Genomic DNA, 19,825 nt, shown 5'->3' on the forward strand with positions numbered 1-19,825 from the left:
AAAGAAAAAAAGAAGAAGAAGAATGTAGCAGGAGGGGAAGAATGAAGGGGGGGAAATCGGAGGGGGAGAAGAACCATGAGAGACAATGGACTCTGAAAAACAAACTGAGGGTTCTAGAGGGGAGGGGGTTGGGAGGATGGGTTAGCCTGGTGATGGGTATTGAGGAGGGCACGTTCTGCATGGAGCACTGGGTGTTATGCATAAACAATGAATCATGGAACACTATATCTAAAACTAATGATGTAATGTATGGGGATTAACATAACAATAAAAAAAATTAAAAAAAAAAAAAAAAAACTTTATGAGGGACTCAATAAGCTGATTCTAAAATTTATATGAAAGAGCAAAAAGGCAAAGAATAGACAAGACACTCCTACTAAAAACATTACTTAATCCCTTACAGTAACTAAAATAGTATGATGTTGGCATAAGGATAGACAATTTGACCACAGGAACAGGAGAGCCCAGAACCAGACCACGCACATCTGGACACTTCATTTATGACGACCGTGGCACTGTAGGTCAGTGGGGGAATGACGGATCATCCAATAAATGGCTCTGAAACAAGTTACTACTCAAATGCAAAGACATCTCACAGATCGAAAACCTAGACAAAGCACAAGGCAAGGAAATGTGGGAGGATGTGCTGTTATTTTATTATATTTTTCTGTATTATTAAATTTCTAATTTATATGTATGCATTATTTTAATAAAAGTCTTTCAAATTATTGAATGAGAAAGAAAATAAAAGATCAAGAACCCTAAGTGTTTTAGACGGAGGTAAAAGAAAATAGATGTCTGCTCCAACAGAAAAACTTGTCAACACCCAATAAAGACTAATGATCAAAAACCTACTGACTTTGGGGTGCCTGCGTGGCTCAGTTGGTTAAGCATCTGACTCTTGATTTCAGCTCAGGTCATGATCTCAGGGTTGTGAGACTGAGTCCTGTGTTAGGCTCCTTGCTGGACATGAAGCCTGCTTAAGATTCTCTTTCTCTCTCTCCCTCTGCCCTTGCCCCTCTCCCCAAAACAAAACAAAACAAAACAAAAAATCCTACTACTTTATCCAGGAGGACATGTAACACCACCATTTAATTCAGAGTTAAGAATCCAGTTTAGAGGCTGAATCTTAACGCTTCGTTGTTTCTCCTCCTCCTTACTCTTCCTCTTTCTCTACTTCTCTTTTTTGTTCCTGTCTGGCTTTCTCTCATTTAGCATGAATATTCAAAGAAAGTAAAAATAAAACACTAGTTTTATTTATAGAATACAATCTTATCTTTCCTAATTTTCTCTCAATACAAAGAAGCAAATGAAGTTGATTTTCATTTCTATGTTGCCTGAACTAATTTAAAAAAAATAACTATAGACATTACTGCTGCAGAGAAAAAATGATCTCTACCACTGATTTACGGAAGAACAAACAAACAAAAAAAGGCAACCTTGCTAAAACCAGTTCATAATTACTCTTCAATATATTAATTAATGTTTCTGTTTGAGATCATTATATTACTAAGGCTTTATATTACTTTTATTACAGTATTATTATAATATATTACATTATATTACTTCAGGGCTCAGGACCTAGGCTTCCATATAAATATTTATGGTGACTTAAAGAAATGAAATCTTGAAGTCCTAAGTTCCCCAAAAGTAAAGTAAAAACCAGAAGGTTAAATGTTCATGTTAGGTGAAGTTGGCTTTGATCCAAAAGAACTCAGCAAGGTCTCCAATTCAGTATAATCCACATCCAAATTCAGGTGTATACTTACACTATATTTGCAAGGTCAAGTGGTTTCTCTGGTTGCTCAGGAAAAACAGGATGCGGGGGTTCTCTGGTGGGTACGCACCCCAGAGATTTACTAATTGCATGGCTCAGCTTCTTTGCAGGGGATTTCTGTGTCAAAGTAGAAAATAAGGAAATAAATTCAATCTTAAAAGAACGAAAAAGAATTTCAAAAAAACTTGGTGACAAGAACTGCAGAAAATATCTTTCAAAATAAAAGCTAAGATGCATTATAATCAACATTATTTAGCCTTATAGAAAGGAACCTACAGTTATTCCAAGGTCACTTGTGGTCCTTCATTTCTATGCTTACTCCCTCATTTCTACTGTGCACTCTTAAGTTAATGTTAACTTTCCTTTTGAACATCTCTCTGTACCCTTTGCATGAACTCTCTCTTTTGATGCTTCTGGATCATTTTTGGTAAGATGTTATAGTTAATTTCCCAATCAGAGTCAGAAATTTTTGCTGGACTAAAATACTAAAAGGCTAAGATAATGCTGAGAGCTCGTGGCTTTTGAATGTTAGCAAATTAGCTGACTAAGTCACATCCCAAAACATGCCCATTAAGAGAATATTCCCAAAATAAACATGAGGCAGAACATTTGATGCTAAGGGTCTGGCTATGTATTCAGACACAGAAGAGTGCCCTCATATTCATAGGCAGCATCAGACCCGTGACTATAAATTCAGATATGCTGAAGGTACAAGAATAAGTTGGCATACTAATACATTTCTCTGTAAGGTAGAACAATATACACCAAATCCAAAGACCAGTGAGTCTAAGATTTAATAGTAAATATGCACAAAAGTAAACAATATGCCACAATTAAGTTATTCAGAACATTCACATCGGAAACCCATACATAAAGGAAGCTCTTCATATACTGATATTATTGCCCACCCAATTTCCTTTAAATAACACAGTTGTTGAGATTTCCTTAGAAGGATATTAACTGCAAAAAGGTGTAAATATTTCATTCTACTCACTCTGCAGTGTATTACCATACGTACCACTGAAAAATAGAACTTGTTTGCAGCTGTGTGCCTTATCAATACCACATCTCCACTTAACTTTTATATGCTTCCATGTATTTAACACAAAATAAGCAAAACTCTCTTTGCCTTTAAGACTATGTAGGGATGGGCGCCTGGGTGGCTCAGCCGTTAAGTGTCTGTCTTTGGCTCAGGTCATGATCCCAGGGTCCTAGGAGCAAGCCCTGCATCGGGATCCCTGCTCTGCAGGAAGCCTGCTTCTCCCTCTCCCACTCCCCCTGCTTGTGTTCCCTCTCTCGCTGTCTCTCTCTTTCTGTCAAATAAATAAATAAATAAAATCTTTAAAAAAAAAAAAAGACTATGTAGGGAAAGACAGGGCACCTGGGTGGCTCAGTCAGTTAAGTATCCGACTCTTGATTTTGGCTCAGGTCATGATCTCAGGGTCATGGGATCAGGCCCCATGTCGGGCTCTGTGCTCAGCAAGGAGCCTGCGTAAGACACTCTCCTTCTCCCTCTCCTCCCCCTGCTCTCTCTGGCTCGCTCTCCCTAAAATTAATCTTTAAAAAAAAAAAAAAAAGACTACATAGGGAAAGTTAATACCTTGTTTATAATACAGACTAAATAATACCAATTTCTTTTTTTTTTTTTAAAGATTTTATTTATTTATTTGAGAGAATGAGAAAAAGAGAGAGAACATGGGGTGGGGGGTGAAAGGGAAAAGCAGGCTCCCCGCTGAGCAGGGAGCCCAATGCGGGACTCGATCCTGGACTCCAGGATCATGACCTGAGCCAAAGGCAGTCGCTTAACCAACTGAGCCACCCAGGCACCCTGAATAATATCAATTTCTCCAGAAACTTCATATATTGGCTCCAAATCACCTACCACTAACACCTTCAACACATTAAATTCTGGGCAAAATCTAAATGTAATCTAATTTCCTAAAAATCATATAAAGCTAAACAAAGCAGAAACTCTAAACATTCCCTCTAAGTGCTCTCCATATCCTCCTTTTGCAGGACGATGTGCTGAAATGTGACTTGATCCTCCCCTCTGTTTTCTACACTGCCCCCAGACCTCATGTCACACTTTTCTGCCTGACACCTTTCAAAGGCTGATAATCGCTTATAGAATAAGATCTAAATGCACACCATCACAGTCCATACAAAAGCCTTCATATCTGGCTCCCACCTCTCCTCACACTAGCATCAATGACGAGCTTCAATTAGCCCAAACGCCATGTTCTCATAGGTCTCTGTACCTTGGCATGGGCCTTTCTGAGGTTGCCCTTTGCCAGTCTATTTTTCTGTAAGTTTCCTGCTCAGCTCTCAAGACTACTTGCAAGCGTTGCCCTGGGCAGACTTTCCTCCTGGCTCCATAAGTCAGAGACCACCTTTCCCAGCTACCCATTTACAGTGGACATGTTTCCACTGTTGCGTTTACGTTATGGTGCACTTTTCAATTTACGTGCCTATATCTGTGAAACTGGCGTTCCTGAAAGGTAGAATCTACATCTTACTCATCTTTATAGCCCCAGAATCTGTCCTATAACAGAATATGTTATTTGTACAATTTGCCTAGATGAATTTTCTAGATTGCTTTTTCCTGACCAAACCACATAAGCTTATTTTTTGAGTTACAACACAAGTAGGAGACAAGGACATCAGAGAATACCTTGATTCACCTTTACAACTAAATGCTACATCTGTAACCCATGTATTAATTTCATGACATTTTGCTGTGTCTGAGAACCAGCTGGGCCATTAATTCATGCAGTCTATGTGAGATGGATTATCATAGAGACTTTAGCCACATCCTGGGCACAAACAGCCATGAATTCATGTGTATATTTTATAATAAAATTATAAATTAAATTAAAATAATTACATGACTATTAAAATAATGTTTCCTTTTGTATCACCTTATAATCTCTAGCAGTATGCTTGTAATGCTTTTGAAAATACTGCTTTAAAGTCAAGGTTTAAGATCAGATCCAACTTTGAGTCTCAAAAATAAAGATAGAAAGGTAAAATTAATATATTAAAATCAATTCCAAAGAATTAGAACCTATCAAGAGTTCTGATATGCACAGAAAGGGAAAACACTGAGAATAAATATATATAGGAATTAGAATATTAACTGGGCTAGGACCAGACCAAAAAGGATATATTACTCTGAAAACTGTAAAGATAATGCATTCAACTAGGTTGTCTAAATCTGTAAATAAATGACTTCCTTAAAAAGATATCAAAGAGTAAATTAGGATATGGACCTGAAGTGAATTTTGCTATCTAGTTAGTTTAGGAGGCTAAGATTAACAAAACCTGTAAGCATGAATCCGAAAACAGCTAGAAGCTCCAAGATAGGGATATTACCTCTCTGGCTCCTGGGCCCCTAGGACAATGCCCAGGACTTGGCAGTCAGTCACTAAATATTCACAGAAGTGAGGAAGTAAGAAGGGCAGCCCAGGTGCAGGGACTGGTGCCTTCTACACCCCGTTTAAGTCACTCTGCCAGAGATACCACTTTATGTCTCTGTACCTTTCCTGTCACCTGGACCCTCAAACTAATAAACATACGGAGAGGCCTTAACCTGAAAAAGGACATCTCCTCCCAACACACTCTTAGGTGATGATTTTCAAACTTTGTGCGTTTTTAATAATCCACATCACCTAATTTCAAAACATGTCCTACCATCTCTTAAAAATACTACAGGTTACAGTTTTTAAAAACTATGTCAGAGGGTATAAAATGTGTATATGCAGTTTAAAAAGTTATAAAACAAATACCCACCTACCCACTCTTCTGCCTGAGAAACAGAAATATGGCAGTCGCTCAGAAGCTTGAAGCTTGCTGTGGGAGCTTATGCTAACAGCCCCCTCCCCCACTGCACCTGCTCCTCTCCTGGTAACCTAGATCCTGGATTTTGTATTAATCATGTCTTTGATTTTATATTTTAGCAATTATGTATAAATAATACATGATTTAATACATGTTTAAAATCTATATAGACAGATATATTTTTCTGCAACTTGCTTTCACTTAAAATTATGTTACAAATCATCCATATTGATATATGTAACTGTAAGTCATACATTTTTTCACCAACTGATTGTATTTCATTGCTTAATTACATCATAATTTATATATCCATTCCACTGCTGATGAACATTTGGGTTGTTTCCATTTTTCCCTCATTCACAATGTTGCTATAAACTTTCTTGTCCATGTCTCCTGGTGGCCATGTGTGGGAGTTACATCAGAGTGCAAATGCACATTCAATCTTACTACGCACTGTCAACTTGTTTTTACGTGGTTACACTAATTTCCACTCCATCAGCTGTGTGAGAGACTTCCTAAATCTCCACATTCTGGCTAACCCTTATTATTGTCAGATATTTTAACATTTGCCAATCTAGTGGGTGATAAATGGTAATGTGGTTTTAATTTGCGATTCCCTGATCGCCAAAAAGACTGAGCATCTTTTCCAATGTTTATGAGCCATTTGGGTTTCTTCCTCCTCTGTGAAATGCCTATTCCTGTCTATTCCTGTCTTTGGTGTAATGTTTCACTGGGTTGCCTTTCTCTTACTGATTTGTAAGAGTTCTTTTTTTTTTTTCCTTAAAGATTTTATTTATTCATTTGAGAGAAGGAGAGAGCACGAGCTGGGGGTGGGGCAGAGGGAGAGGGAGAAGCAGACTTCCGACTGAGCAGGGACTCCGGATCATGACCTGGATCATGACCTGAGCTGAAGGCAGACACTTAACTGACTGAGCCACCCAGGCGCCCTGTAAGAGTTCTTTATATTTTTTGTATTTTAACCCTACGGAGGTTATGTCTCACAATTAACTCCTACTTTACGGCTTGTTTTTGAAGAACAGAAATCTTTACCATAACAGTAGTCCCAATTTATTAATCTTCTCCTTTATATTGTGTTTTTTATATCTTAAGAAATATTCCTTCCCTGAGGTCATAAAGATAGTCTCCCACATTGTCTTCTAAAGTTTTATAGTTTTTCTCTTTTATATTTAATTTGAATCTACTTAGAACTGATTTTTTTTTAGAGGTATGAGGAAAGAATCCAATTTTATTCTTTATAGATAATCAATTGCCACAGGATCATTTAACAAATAAGTTCATTTGTTTTCTACTCAATATTTCATTTCTATCTCTGTACAGTGTAACAGGGATTTAATTGTAGCTTCCTCGTATCTTCTCAGGTAATACCTTATATTCTTCTTTAGGACTATCTTCATTATTTCTGACCCTCTGAATTTCCTCGTAAGTTTTAAAATGAGTTTATCATTTACCACAAAACATCCTGTGCGATTTCAATGGAACTCATCAATTTTCGAGAGAAATGACATCTGTATATACTGAACATTCCTTTCATCAATGTGTTCTTTTCATATATTTAAGCCTTCTTTAATGTTTTTCAATAAAGTTAAACCCTTGTCTATAAAGGATCTATACGTCTAGTTATTTTATACATAAATTTTGTAACCAGCAACCCTGCTCTCATTTTACTTTATTTTTAAGAATTATAGTAAGGGGCCTGGGTGGCTCAGTCGGTTAAGCATCTGACTTCTGCTCAGGCCATGGTCTCAGGGTCCTGGGATCAGCCCTGTGTCGGGCTCCCCACTCAGCAGGGGAGTCTGCTTCTCCCTCTCCCTCTGCCCCTCCCCTGCTCATTCTAATAAAATCTTTAAAAAAGAAAAGAATTGTAGTAAGACATAAAATACATACACAGTTCAGTAAAATATATTTACATTGTGCAACCAACCTCCAAAATTTTTTCATCTTGCCAATCTGAAACTCTATATTCATTAAACAACTCCTCATTTCCCCTTCCTCTGGGCCCCTGCTACCACCGATCCACCTTTTGATTCTATGAATTTTACTACTTTAGATAACCTCATTAAGTAGAATCATACAGTATTTGCCTTTTTGTGACTGGCTTCTATTACTTAGAATAATGTCCTCAAGGTTCATCCATGTTGGAGCATGTGTCAGAATTTCTTTCCTTTGTTAAGGTTGAATAATATTCCGTTGTATATGTATACCACATTTCGTTTATCCATTTCATCCATCAATGGACACTTGAGTTGCTTCCAAGTTTCAGCTACTGTAAATAATATTATGAACATGGGTGTATAAATATCTCAAGACAATATTTTCAATTCTTTTGGTATATGCCCAAAAGTAGAATTGTTGGTAATTCTATCTTTAATTTTTTAAGAAATCTCCATATTGTCTCCCATAGTAGCTGGACCATTTTACAGTCTACCAAAGATGGGTTCCAATTTCTCTACATACTCGCCAACACTTTTTCCTTTTTTAAATAGTAACCATCCTAATAGGTGTAAAGAATATCTCACTGAACTTTTATTTGCATTTCCCTAATGATTAGCGATGTCACTTATCTTTTCATATGCTTGTTAGCAATTTTTATATTATCTTTGGAGAAATGTCCATTCAAGTCCTTAACCCATTTTTCAACTGAGTTACTTGTTTTTTGTTGTTGAGTTACAGTTCTTTCTATATTCTGGATATGAACCCTTAATCAGATACAGAATATGCAAATATTTTCTCCCATTCCATCATCTGCCTTTCCACTATGTTCCGTTTGTGTCCTTTGATGCAGAGAAGTTTTTAACTCTACTGATTTATCTATAGATTCTTTCAGACTTCCTACACTGACACTCATCTTCAAATAATGACAATTTTATTTCCTTTCAATTCAAGCACCTTTTCTTTCCCGTATTATGCTGCTTAGGACTACCAATGAAATGTTAAATGGAAGTGGTGACATCAAGCTTCTTTGTTTAGTTTATAATCTTAAATAATTTCAACATTTCACCAGTAAATATAATGGATACTATCAGCTTTTATAAATATTTTATATTAGGTTGCTAAGGTTTTTGTTTTGAAGGTGTTTTGTTTTTTTTTTACGTGTGTGGTGTGTGTGTGTACTTATCAACAGATATTGGGTTTTAGTAAATGTTTTATGTAAGTCTTTTGAGGTGATTATATGAACTTAATCCATCAATCTATGAATTTGGTTAAGTTATAATAATTTATTTTTAATTGCTGGAATAAAACGAGTGTGGCCCTGATGTATTATCTTTTGTGTATACTGCTAGATTCAGTTTCACAGTATTTTCTTTAGGTTTTCATTTCTGTTCATGAGAACAGCTTGTAATTTTCCTTTCTTGCTGTCCTCATAAGGGTTTGGTACGAAGGTTATGCTAGCTAGCCTCAAAAACGAAATTGGATTGCTCATTATTTTTTCTGGAATCTGGGAAGTTTTACATAATACTGGAATTCATCTTTTCTTTGAATGCTTGTTGAAATTCATATCAAGTCATTCAGGCCTGATTACTTTGTAAAGCTTTTATGCTACTAATTCAAATTCTTTAATGATTATACTATTTGGGTTTTCTATTCCACCTTGAACCAGTTTTGGTAAGTAAGGTTGTTCCAGGAATTTGTTCATTATCAACTAAGCTTTCAATAACCAATCTACTGGTTTTTTTCTTGTCATCTTTCTGTTAATTGATTCCTAAGCCAGATGCACTATAGTCACAGAATATAGTCTATATGATACTAATTCTCCATTAAGGCTTCCTTAATGTGGTCAATTTCTTGTGTGTGTTTGAAAAGAATGTGTAATCATTAATTATTGGGTACATTCAAATTTTATATAGTCTGGGTTTTTTTGTCTAATGATTCTAACAATTGTTGAGAGAAGTGTGTTAAAGTTATCATTTTAATAATGTATTTTTCAACTTATTGTGCCCCTATTAATATTATTTATGTATTTTATAGCTACATTAGTAAATGTGTATTTCTGTGGAATTGTTAACTGCATCTTTTTATCTCTGGCAAACTATCTCTGTTAAAAAAATTTTTATTGTGACCAAATATACATAGTGTAAAATGTATCATTTTAGCCTCTCTGGTAAAGATTTTTGCCCTGATACCTATTTTCTGAGATTAATATAGTTTTACTAAATTTCTTTTGGTTGGTACTTTGCCTGGTATGTCCTTTTTTATCCTTAATGTTCAACCTTTTTCTATCTTTTTTTTCCCTCTGTCTCTTATAAACACAGCATAAGTCCAATTTTTTAAAATACCCATTTGACAACTGCTGCTTTTTATCTAAAAAATTTAATTTACTGACTACTAATAAACTTTTATTTCTATAGCTTATTGTATCATTGTTTTATTATTTATTTCATTACTTTCCCTATATCTTTATCTTTTCATACTTCTTTAGGTTTTATTTTTCTCATTTTGTTTCCCTTTTTTGGCAATCATACTCTTTGAGTCTACTCTTCTAGTGGTTGCTTTCTGTTGTTTTTTTCCTGAACTGGGAGCAACGGTTATTAAGAATGTGGTGTCACATACCTGACAGGGGCTTTGCACACAAAGGCTCATTTAGCCCCCGCAGTAGTCTAATGAACTAGACCATTAGTCTCAATTTGAATAGGTGCAGAAACTAAAGCTCGTTTCAACTACGTGTGTCTTACTCTTCACAGTACAACAAGCCCCTCCACAGGTGAAATTACTCAGAGAAAGAACACATAGGGATTAAGAGAGACAGCGCAGGATGGTGAGACGTTCTTGCACGGAGTCAGCGACAGACTGGGGACACCAAGTACCACAGTGGAGGTCACGGAGGGGAAACCTGGCTGAGTCAGAGATGGGGACACAGAGTTTCCAAATGAGGGGCAGACTCCAAGGTAGGGAGCGAGACGTGCCTTGTGCCTTTATGGCTGCACTGTGTGCTCCTCCGCCAGGGCTAAAACTCGCTTTGCTCAGACAGCCGTGGACCAGGCACTAAGATACTCTGAAAAAATGTTTTGTTGAGCTCAGATGATGGCATTTTCAATCAGCCTCAAGCTAACTGCTGCACAGCACAGGATTCAGCTCAGGGCACATGCTGACAGGCCCTGACACTCGGGAGCACAACAACCTAATGGAAAAAGCTCAGGATTGGCGCCTCAGAGGCCATTCCTCTCATGTTCACTTCAAATTACTCTCTCTGAGTCCATCATCCTGAGCTCCAAGCCACCATTGAGGGGATCCAAGCAGAAACATAAGCCTACTAAATCCTCAGACAAGCCAGAAACCTCCACTAACTATTTTAAGATGAATACTTACTGCAATCTTAATTAGCATCTGTATTCTCATTCTCTAAGTTAAAATCCTTTACCTCTACTCATGCCTCAACTACATTCATGTCATAGTTGACTAGTTCTCTAGCTGCATGTTATTTTAAACCCACTGAAATGAGTCAATTATTATTATTTTATACATGATGCTTATTTACATTCACCCATGTTTACCAATTCCACTGTGCACCATTTCTTCTTGGTATCCCATTTCTTCCTTGTTGCTTCAATTCATTTTTTTCCCCAAAGTATGTATTTTATTATTCCTTCAGCAATGGTCTATGGGTGGTAAAACCACTAAGACTTTTTCCAAAAACAGATCTTTTTTCTTCTTTGCTCTTGAATAGATTAGCTAAGTACAGAATTCTAGGTTGATCTTTTGGTTCTATCCTTTAATTGCCTTTCACATTTTCCATTTCCCTATATCTGTGTTCAATATTCTATATCCTGGTTAATTTCTTCAGATGTTTTCCTTTCCCTAATTTTTGCTGTAGCTGTCTCTAATTTGCTACTTTACCCCTCTTTAAAATTTGGTCCTTTTTCATATTGACTTGTTCCCTTCTAAAATGTCACTATCTCTAAATGTACTTTAACTTTTTAAAAATTTATTTATTTGAGAGAGAGAGTGTGTGTGAACGTGGGGGGTGGGGGGAGTGCAGAGGGAGAAGGACAAGCAGACTCCACACTGAGCATAGAGCTCATAACCATGAGATCATGACCTGAGCCGAAATCAAGAGTCCAACACTTTACCAACTGAACCACCCAGTCGCCCCTTTAACTTATTAAATGTAGAATTTTCCAAAGTTATTGGCACACTAAAGCTGCTATTTGGTTTTTTTGGTTTTTTTAAAAATTTTTTTTTTAATTTATTTATTTGACAGAGAGATAGAGAGCACAAGTAGGCAGAGCGGCAGGCAGAGGGAAAGGGAGAAGCAGGCTTCCCGCAGAGCAGGGAGCCCGACGTGGGGCTCGATCCCAGGACCCCGGGATCATGACCCGAGCCGAAGGCAGTCACTTAACTGACTGAGCCACCCAGGTGCCCTAAAGCTGCTATTTGTTGATTCCCTTGCTGATCATTTCATAACTGAGCTTGCAATTTTTGATAATGAGTTCACTTTTAGCAGGGAGTGCTTTTTTTTTAAATTTTATTTTATTATGTTATGTTAATCACCATACAATACATCATTAGTTTTTGATGTGGTGATCCATGATTCATTGTTTTCGTATAACACCCAGTGCTCCATGCAGTATGTGCCCTCCTTAATACCCATCACCCAGCTAACCCATCCCCCCACCCCCCTCCCCTCTAAAACCCTCAGTTTGTTTCTCAGAGTCCGTACTCTCTCATGGTTCATCTCTCCCTCCGATTTCCCTCCCTTCATTTTTCCCTTCCTTCTCCTAATGTCCTCCATGCTATTCCTTATGTTCCACAAATAAGTGAAACCATATGATAATTAACTTTCTCTGCTTGACTTATTTGACTTAGCATAATCTCCTCCAGTCCCATCCATGTTGATGTAAAAGTTGGGTATTCATCCTTTCCGATGGCTGAGTAATATTCCATTGTATATATGCAGCTACATGCAGAAGAATGAAACTCAACCATTCTCTAACACCATACACAAAGATAAACTCAAAGTGGATGAAAGACCTCAATGTGAGACAGGAATCCATCAAAATCCTGGAGGAGAACATAGGCAATAACCTCTTTGACATCGGCCACAGCAACTTCTTTCAAGATACATCTCCAAAAGCTAATGAAACAAAAGCAAATATGAACTTTTGGGACTTCATCAAGATAAAAAGCTTCTGCACAGCAAGGGAAACAGTCAACAAAACAAAGAGGCAACCCAAAGAATGGGAGAAGATATTTGCAAATGACACTACAGATAAAGGGCTGGTATCCAAGATCTATAAAGAACTTCTCAAACTCAACACCCAAAAAACAAATAATCAAGTCAAAAAATGGGCAGAAGACATGAACAGACACTTCTCTGAAGAAGACACACAAATGGCTAACAGACACATGAAAAAATGTTCATCATCATTAGCCATCAGGGAAATTCAAATCAAAACCACACTGAGATACCACCTTAAACCAGTTAGAATGGCAAAAATTGACACAGCAAGAAACAACAAATGTTGGAGAGGTTGTAGAGAAAGGGGAACCCTCTTACACTGTTGGTGGGAATGCAAGTTGGTACAGCCACTTTGGAAAACAGTGTGGAGGTGCCTCAGAAAATTAAATATAGAGCTACGCTATGACCCAGCAATTGCACTCCTGGGTATTTACCCCAAAGACACAGATGTAGTGAAAAGAAGGGCCATATGCACCCCAATGTTCATAGCAGATATGTCCGCAATAGCCAAACTATGGAAAGAGCCGAGATGCCCTTCAGCAGATGAATGGATAAAGAAGATGTGGTCCATATATACAGCAGGGATTGCTTTTTGTATGGGAGTCCCATTTGTACCCTCTCCGGGCCAGTGGAGTATTTCTAGTTCCTCTTTTTCAAGGAGGCTGCCATTCTAAAGTCCCAGCCTTTACAAAAATATCAGTTCTATTCATTCTTAATGGATCCAAGTTAGATTTCCTATGCTATGGGGGGACTAAACCCCAACCACTAGCCTAAATCCAGTATCCAGTCTGATAATTCCATGTTGCTCTCTTGGCTGATTCAAGTTACAACTTAATAAAAGTCATCTTCTATTTTACAACCAGTATTTATTTAGGTATAACATTGTTTTCCTGCTTTCTCTGCTTCCTCTTTTCTCTTGTATCCTATTCTTACCTTCTTGGTTCATTTTTTTTTTCCTACTGCAGTGTATCTTTGAATTAGTTCTTTCAGCAAAAGGCTGTCAAAGTTCTTCAAGTCTGAAAATGTTATTATAGTGCCCTCACTGTTGAAAGACAGTTTGGTGGGGGAGAGAATTTTCGGTTCCAATTTATTTTCTCTCAGCATCTTGAAGACATTGTGTTACTGTTTTCTTAACACTGGCAGTTAAGTCTAATATCATTTGGACTCTCAGTCTTTTCCATCTGGTGTCTCCTAGGAATTTCTCTTCATCATTATCACTGTGATATATATAGGTGCTGTTTTTGTATTGTTTCTTTTTAAAATTAATCTTCTTGACAGTTAGTAGGCTCTTTCTACCTAAGGGCTCACACTTCTCAACTCATTTTCCTCACTTGCAACTCCTATTGAATAAATATTGTAACTTCCACATGGTCCCAAATGCCTCAACCTTTGTTTCAAACTCTTATGACTCTTGATGCTGAGCTTTTTTTTTTTTTAAAGATTTTATTTATTTATTTGAGAGAGAGAATGAGAGAGAGAGCATGAGGGGGGGGAAGGGTCAGAGGGAGAAGGAGACTCCCTGCCGAGCAGGGAACCCGATGCAGAACTCGATCCCGGGACTCCAGGATCATGACCTGAGCCGAAGGCAGTCGCTTAACCAACTGAGCCACCCAGGCGCCCTTGATGCTGAGCTTTGAAGAGAATTTCTCACCTTGTTTTAGTTCACTAATTTGTTCTTTAGCTATATCCAGTTTGCTATAGCCTATCCAATAAGCTTGTTCAACAACCACATTCTTCATTTTCATTATTGTTGGCCATTTCATAATTTCTGCTTCTTGTATTAAGCATGAAAGTTGGGTGCCTGGGTGGCTCAGTCGTTAAGCTTCTGCCTTCGGCTCAGGTCATGATCCCAGGGTCCTGGGATCGAGCCCCACATTGGGCTCCCTGCTCCACGGGAAGCCTGCTTCTCCCTCTCCCACTCCCCCTGCTTGTGTTCCCTCTCTCGCTGTGTCTCTGTCAAATAAATAAATAAAATCTTTAAAAAACAAAAAACAAAAAAACAAAAAGGCATGAAAGTCTATCCCTGGTCCTCTGAGGAAATTAAATTGACCAATTTTTAAAGTGTCTTTCTCATTGCTCTACTTGCTAAAGTGTAGTTCTCCTATTTATATTTCACTGTGCTAGGTGTCCTCTGGGTTTTCATGGTTCTTGGCCATGCAAACATCTCCCACAGGACAGTTCAGTCGTCATCTTAGCCAGCAGTCGCCTTCTAGCCAGGGCACCTCATGTTGAATCTGTTCTGACGAAGAAGGCAGAGCAGATCCTGGGTCGCAGCAGTAGTGATGACCTCACACAGGCAGTGTGAGCAGCTTCTTTCTGCAACTTCTCATTTAATATATACCTCCTTTGCTTAAAGATGTCTTATGGCTTCTGGTCTGGAACATTCCTTTTCTTTTCCATCTTGAAAGGGAATTTATTCATCTAACTTAAAGTTTTATCATTTCTATGGGTCTGGTGCAGAAGGAGAAAGAGGTAGCATGTGTCTGGTCAACCATCTCAAAACTGGATCTTTTATTTCTTTAACTATCATCTCTCCGCATTCTCTTCAGGTTCTTTCTGGAACTCTTATTAGATGGCAATCCTCCATTTATCCTCCATGTCTTAATTTTCTTTTCTATTAATTTATCCTTTCATGATGGGCTTAGGGACACTTCTCTGCTCTAGTTTCCAGCTCACAAATTTGTTCAGCTGGAAACACTGTCAATTAGCCCACCTAATGAATCTCACTTTGATAATCAAAATTTTAATTTCCTGGATCAACACTTGATTATTTTTGGTAGATAAAATAATTGAAATCTCTCTCCAAGGTTTCAACTATGCATACTGTAAAATCTAGTTCTATTTATTCTATTAATTCTATGTCTGAAATAAATTATTCTGTTATCTCCTCTGCATGTTTGTGTTCCTCTAGCTTTTGGTGATGTTTAGGGAAGTGCTCATCTTTGGGGCATCTGGCTGGCTCAGTCAGTAGAGCATGCAACTCTTCATCTCAGGTTTGTGAGTTCAAGCCCCACACTGGGTGGGAAGGAAGGAAGGAAGGAAGGAAGGAAGGAAGGAAGGAAGGAAGGAAGGACGGAAGGAAGGAAGGAAGGAAGGAAGGAAGGAAGGAAGAAAAGTGCTCATCTTTGTCATCAAGACTGTTCACACAGTCTATCCATGTGCACTGCCTACTCAGAGGGGAGGAGTATTTCAGTGAGAGTGAAGGAGGGACAGGAGGTACCACCTCATGGAAAAGATTAGTACCTAGTCTTCTGAGCATGGGAGATTCTTGTTCTCCTAGAATTCATTAAGCATCTGGAACTCAGCCCTGTCTCTCCAAACCCAGTTCCTACGGACACTTCACCTGCCGAGACACCTCCATCACCATGCAACGGTACCGAAGTCACTCTTTCACTTGCTCTGAGCCCTTCACAGCTCCCTATAACAACAACTTCCAAATGGAAGTAGACACTGTTCTAGATGCTATTCTTATCCTGAGCAGCAATACTTTCTTAACCTTGTTTTGGACCAAGGTTTTCTTTTGCAAACAGATCCCATGTGCTTTTCATGGGGATTCTTCATGATCTAAGGCCTACCATCGGTTTTCCTTTCTTCCCCCCTCTAGTATACTTGCAGATTATTTTTAAAATTCTAATACATCGGGGCACCTGGGTGGCTCAGTCGTTAAGCATCTGCCTTCGGCTCAGGTCATGATCCCAGGGTCCTGGGATCGAGCCCAGCATCAGGCCCTCTGCTCAGCCAGGAGCCTGCTTCTCCCTCTCCTGCTCTCCCTGCTTGTATTCCCTCTCTAGCTGTCTCTCTCTGTGTGTCAAATAAATAAATAAATAAATAAATAAAATCTTAAAAGAAATAAAAAAAATAAAATTCTAATGTATCATTTCTAAATATTTGGGACAAGAAGGAAAAGCTATAGCAGGTCCTCAGTCCACCACCTTGAAATGGAATTCCCACTTCTTTTTTTAAATTAAAGTTAATAAAAATTTATTTTGAAAATTTTGTAGTATCTCTTGTGATATATTACTTTTGGCCTTCAGAATAACTGCTTTATAAAGTAAAAAATTCAAATTGCTAAGCTCCAGTTTAACTTAATTTGTAAAACTATAATTTTGATTGATTAACGTACGAGAGAAATGTAATCCATGTAATTTTTGTTACTCTTCCAAGATTTAAGAGTATTAGGTCTCTAACAGTTATGAAAATGTGGTTAGGTAGGATAAAATGTAATTAGTTCACATATGGCTTCTGAAATATGCTTATAAGTTACAACAACCTCTTAACCCACAAAAAAGGAACCATTGTTATTCCAACTGGTCCAACAATAGATGAAGTAAGAGCTTCATAAAGAACAGCAGTATCTTGGACTGAGCAGCAAATAGTTTCAGCTCCTCTTTCAGGTGAAAAAGAAAACAGATTTGCAGGAATTCAACATCGACAGACTGACATTCCTAGGTATGCCATGATCGTCAACGGAGTATTTATGGTTCCCCACATACCAACCCTGGGGGTGACAGTGGCACTCTTGAAGCACAAACAATTGCTACATTAATGCAAGTAAATTAAAACTGAAAAAGTTGTCTCCACAATAGCCAAACTGGGAAGAGCCGATATGCCCATCGACAGATGAATGGATAAAAATGTGTATATATACAATGGAATATTACTCAACCATCAGAAAGGATGAAATCTTACCATTTACATCGCTGTGGATGGAACTGGAGGGTATTATGCTGAGCGAAATAAGTCAATCAGAGAAAGACAATTATCCTATGGATTCACTCATATGTGGAACATAAGAAACAGCGCAGATGATCATAAGGGAAGGGAGGGAGAACTGAACGGGAAGTCATCAGAGACGGAGAAAAACCATGAGAGACTCTTAACTCTAGGAAACAAACTGAGGGTTGCTGGAGGGGAGGTGGGTGGAGGGATGGGGTAACTGGGTGATGGACATTAAGGAGGGTGCATGATGTGATGAGCACTGGGTATTATATGCAATTGATGAATTACTGAATGCTACATCTGAAAGTAAGAATGTACTACATGTTGGCTAATTGAATTTAAATTAAAAGAAAAAACTGAAAAAGTTGTGAATGCATATAGACAAAAACACAGTTCAAGGCCAAACTTTGCTCCTAACTGAGCTGTCCTATTGAGCTGGCCTAAGCAAAGGAAGCCTTCAATTTTGTTCGGGAGTTGGCACCCTTCACAGTACACACAACAGTGAAAAATGCTGCACTGAGTAGTGGATTGCCTGTAAGACAACAGTCTGATCCCACGGATAGAACTTTCCTTCTCTGTAGCTTTAACTGGCAGTTCATAGTCCCATCTTCTTCAAACAATATGTTAAGAGTTTTGCTGCTCCATGAGAGAATTAAAAGTAATATATTCCTTATAAACTAAGATAGAGATAAATAGCAAAGCTCATACACTGCTGGTGGAAGTATACAGAGGTAAAGCCACCTTGGAAAGTAATTTGAAATATCTAGTAAAACTGAAGATGCACAATGCCCTTGAACCAGGGATTCCACTCCTAAAAACATACCCTAGAAAAGCTTCACACTGCACAAGATGACCTGTACAGAAAATCCATTAAAAATTTGTTTGGAAATGTAGAAAATCAGAAACAAGTTGAATGTCAATCAATAGGAGAATAAATCAAATGTCGTATATTAACAGAACTGAATTCTAAATGGCATTGAAAATAACCACATCAACACAGAGATCATTTAAAAAACAATGCAGGTAAAAAGAAAGCTGCAGAAAAAAATACATATGCACTATGATGCTATTTTGATAACGTTTAAAAATATAAGAAACGATGCTATATATTTCAATAGTTACATTCATGTGTATAACAAAAAATACAAAAAATATGAGTGGAAATACTAAACACCAAAATCAAAATAGAGGTTCTCACTGAGGAGAAAGGAGAATGGGATCTATTACAGACTTCTTTCCGTATCTGTACACAAAAATTGATTTCACTTATTTTGACTGATACATATACAGAATTCCATAGGTAAAGTTATGTACATACCATAACAAATTAAAACCATTTTGCTACTATTGGATATTTTAGCCATTTCCTTTTTTAGGGGGGGTAGGCTATGACAAATAATGCTGATATGATAGCCTCATACCGAAATCCTAATACACTCAGTACAAATGTTTTTATGAAAGAATTCCTAGATGGGGAATTGTTGGGTCAAAGGTTATATTCATTTAAAATTTTATTTTTCAAACGTATCCATTCACACTCCTGCCAAGAATCTTCTAGAATACTCTTCTCCACATTCCTTCCAGAACTTGATCTTATCAATCTCTTAAGTGTCGGGTGGGCACAAAATGAACATGTCTGTGATTAAAAATGGTTTAAAAACTGGAACAAGTGGGAAATGTCAACTTTTAGAAAGTTCTTTAATAAACACTGAGGTATAAAGGCTAATAACATACTGAGGACTGCGGATGTAATGGAATATACAGACAAATGAGCAGACTCACAATGGCAGGGTAAGCTGAAGGGGGCGTTCCGTGTGCCACCGCAGAGCATGGCAGACATTTCCATCAGCCTGAGGGACCAGGGAGAGAGGCAACAGCTAAGCAGAATTGTAGAGGCTCTACAGGAGGTGGCAAGGCAAAGCTGGGAGGATGGGCAGTAGGGGAGCAAAAGGCAGCCTGAACAACAGGCTCAACGACAGAAAGATAAGAAAACACGGTGGGAACATGCACCTACAAATAGTTCGGTTATGTGGAGGGCTGTCTGTGAGTCAAGGATATAAATAAAAGTCCCAGACCAAAGACATAACTGTAAAGGCTTTCAAAACATTACTCCATAAAAGAGAACTTCGGTGTGTAATAAATCATCTGGTTTACAAGTCTACATTGAGCAGACAGAGCTCTGGCTCAAAAGCAAGGACAGGTTGTGTGGCAGGACAGAACAAGGAGGTGTGACCAATACTTCAGGTTTTGGCAAACAAAGGGTCTAGTCAGCTAAAACAAAAAGGAGCAGAGCACGG

General features: G+C 37.9%; 1 protein-coding gene across 15 annotated transcripts in view; it reads right to left on the bottom strand.

Annotated features, from left to right (window-relative positions):
- DTNB (dystrobrevin beta) overlaps positions 1–19,825 on the bottom strand; it is a 256,744-nt gene that overhangs the window by 111,766 nt on the left and 125,153 nt on the right. For all 15 annotated transcript variants that reach the window (XR_013441625.1, XM_078056068.1, XM_078056065.1 and 12 more), the window contains one exon: positions 1,770–1,894. Coding sequence is in view for 14 of the 15 variants with exons in the window: in XM_078056068.1 (XP_077912194.1) it covers positions 1,770–1,894 (125 nt within the window). In the remaining variant the exon portion in view is untranslated. The remainder of the gene's footprint in view (positions 1–1,769; positions 1,895–19,825) is intronic.

The sequence above is a fragment of the Halichoerus grypus genome, chromosome 10 (genome assembly GCF_964656455.1).
Source record: "Halichoerus grypus chromosome 10, mHalGry1.hap1.1, whole genome shotgun sequence".
In the NCBI taxonomy this organism is placed as follows: Eukaryota; Metazoa; Chordata; class Mammalia; order Carnivora; family Phocidae; genus Halichoerus; species Halichoerus grypus.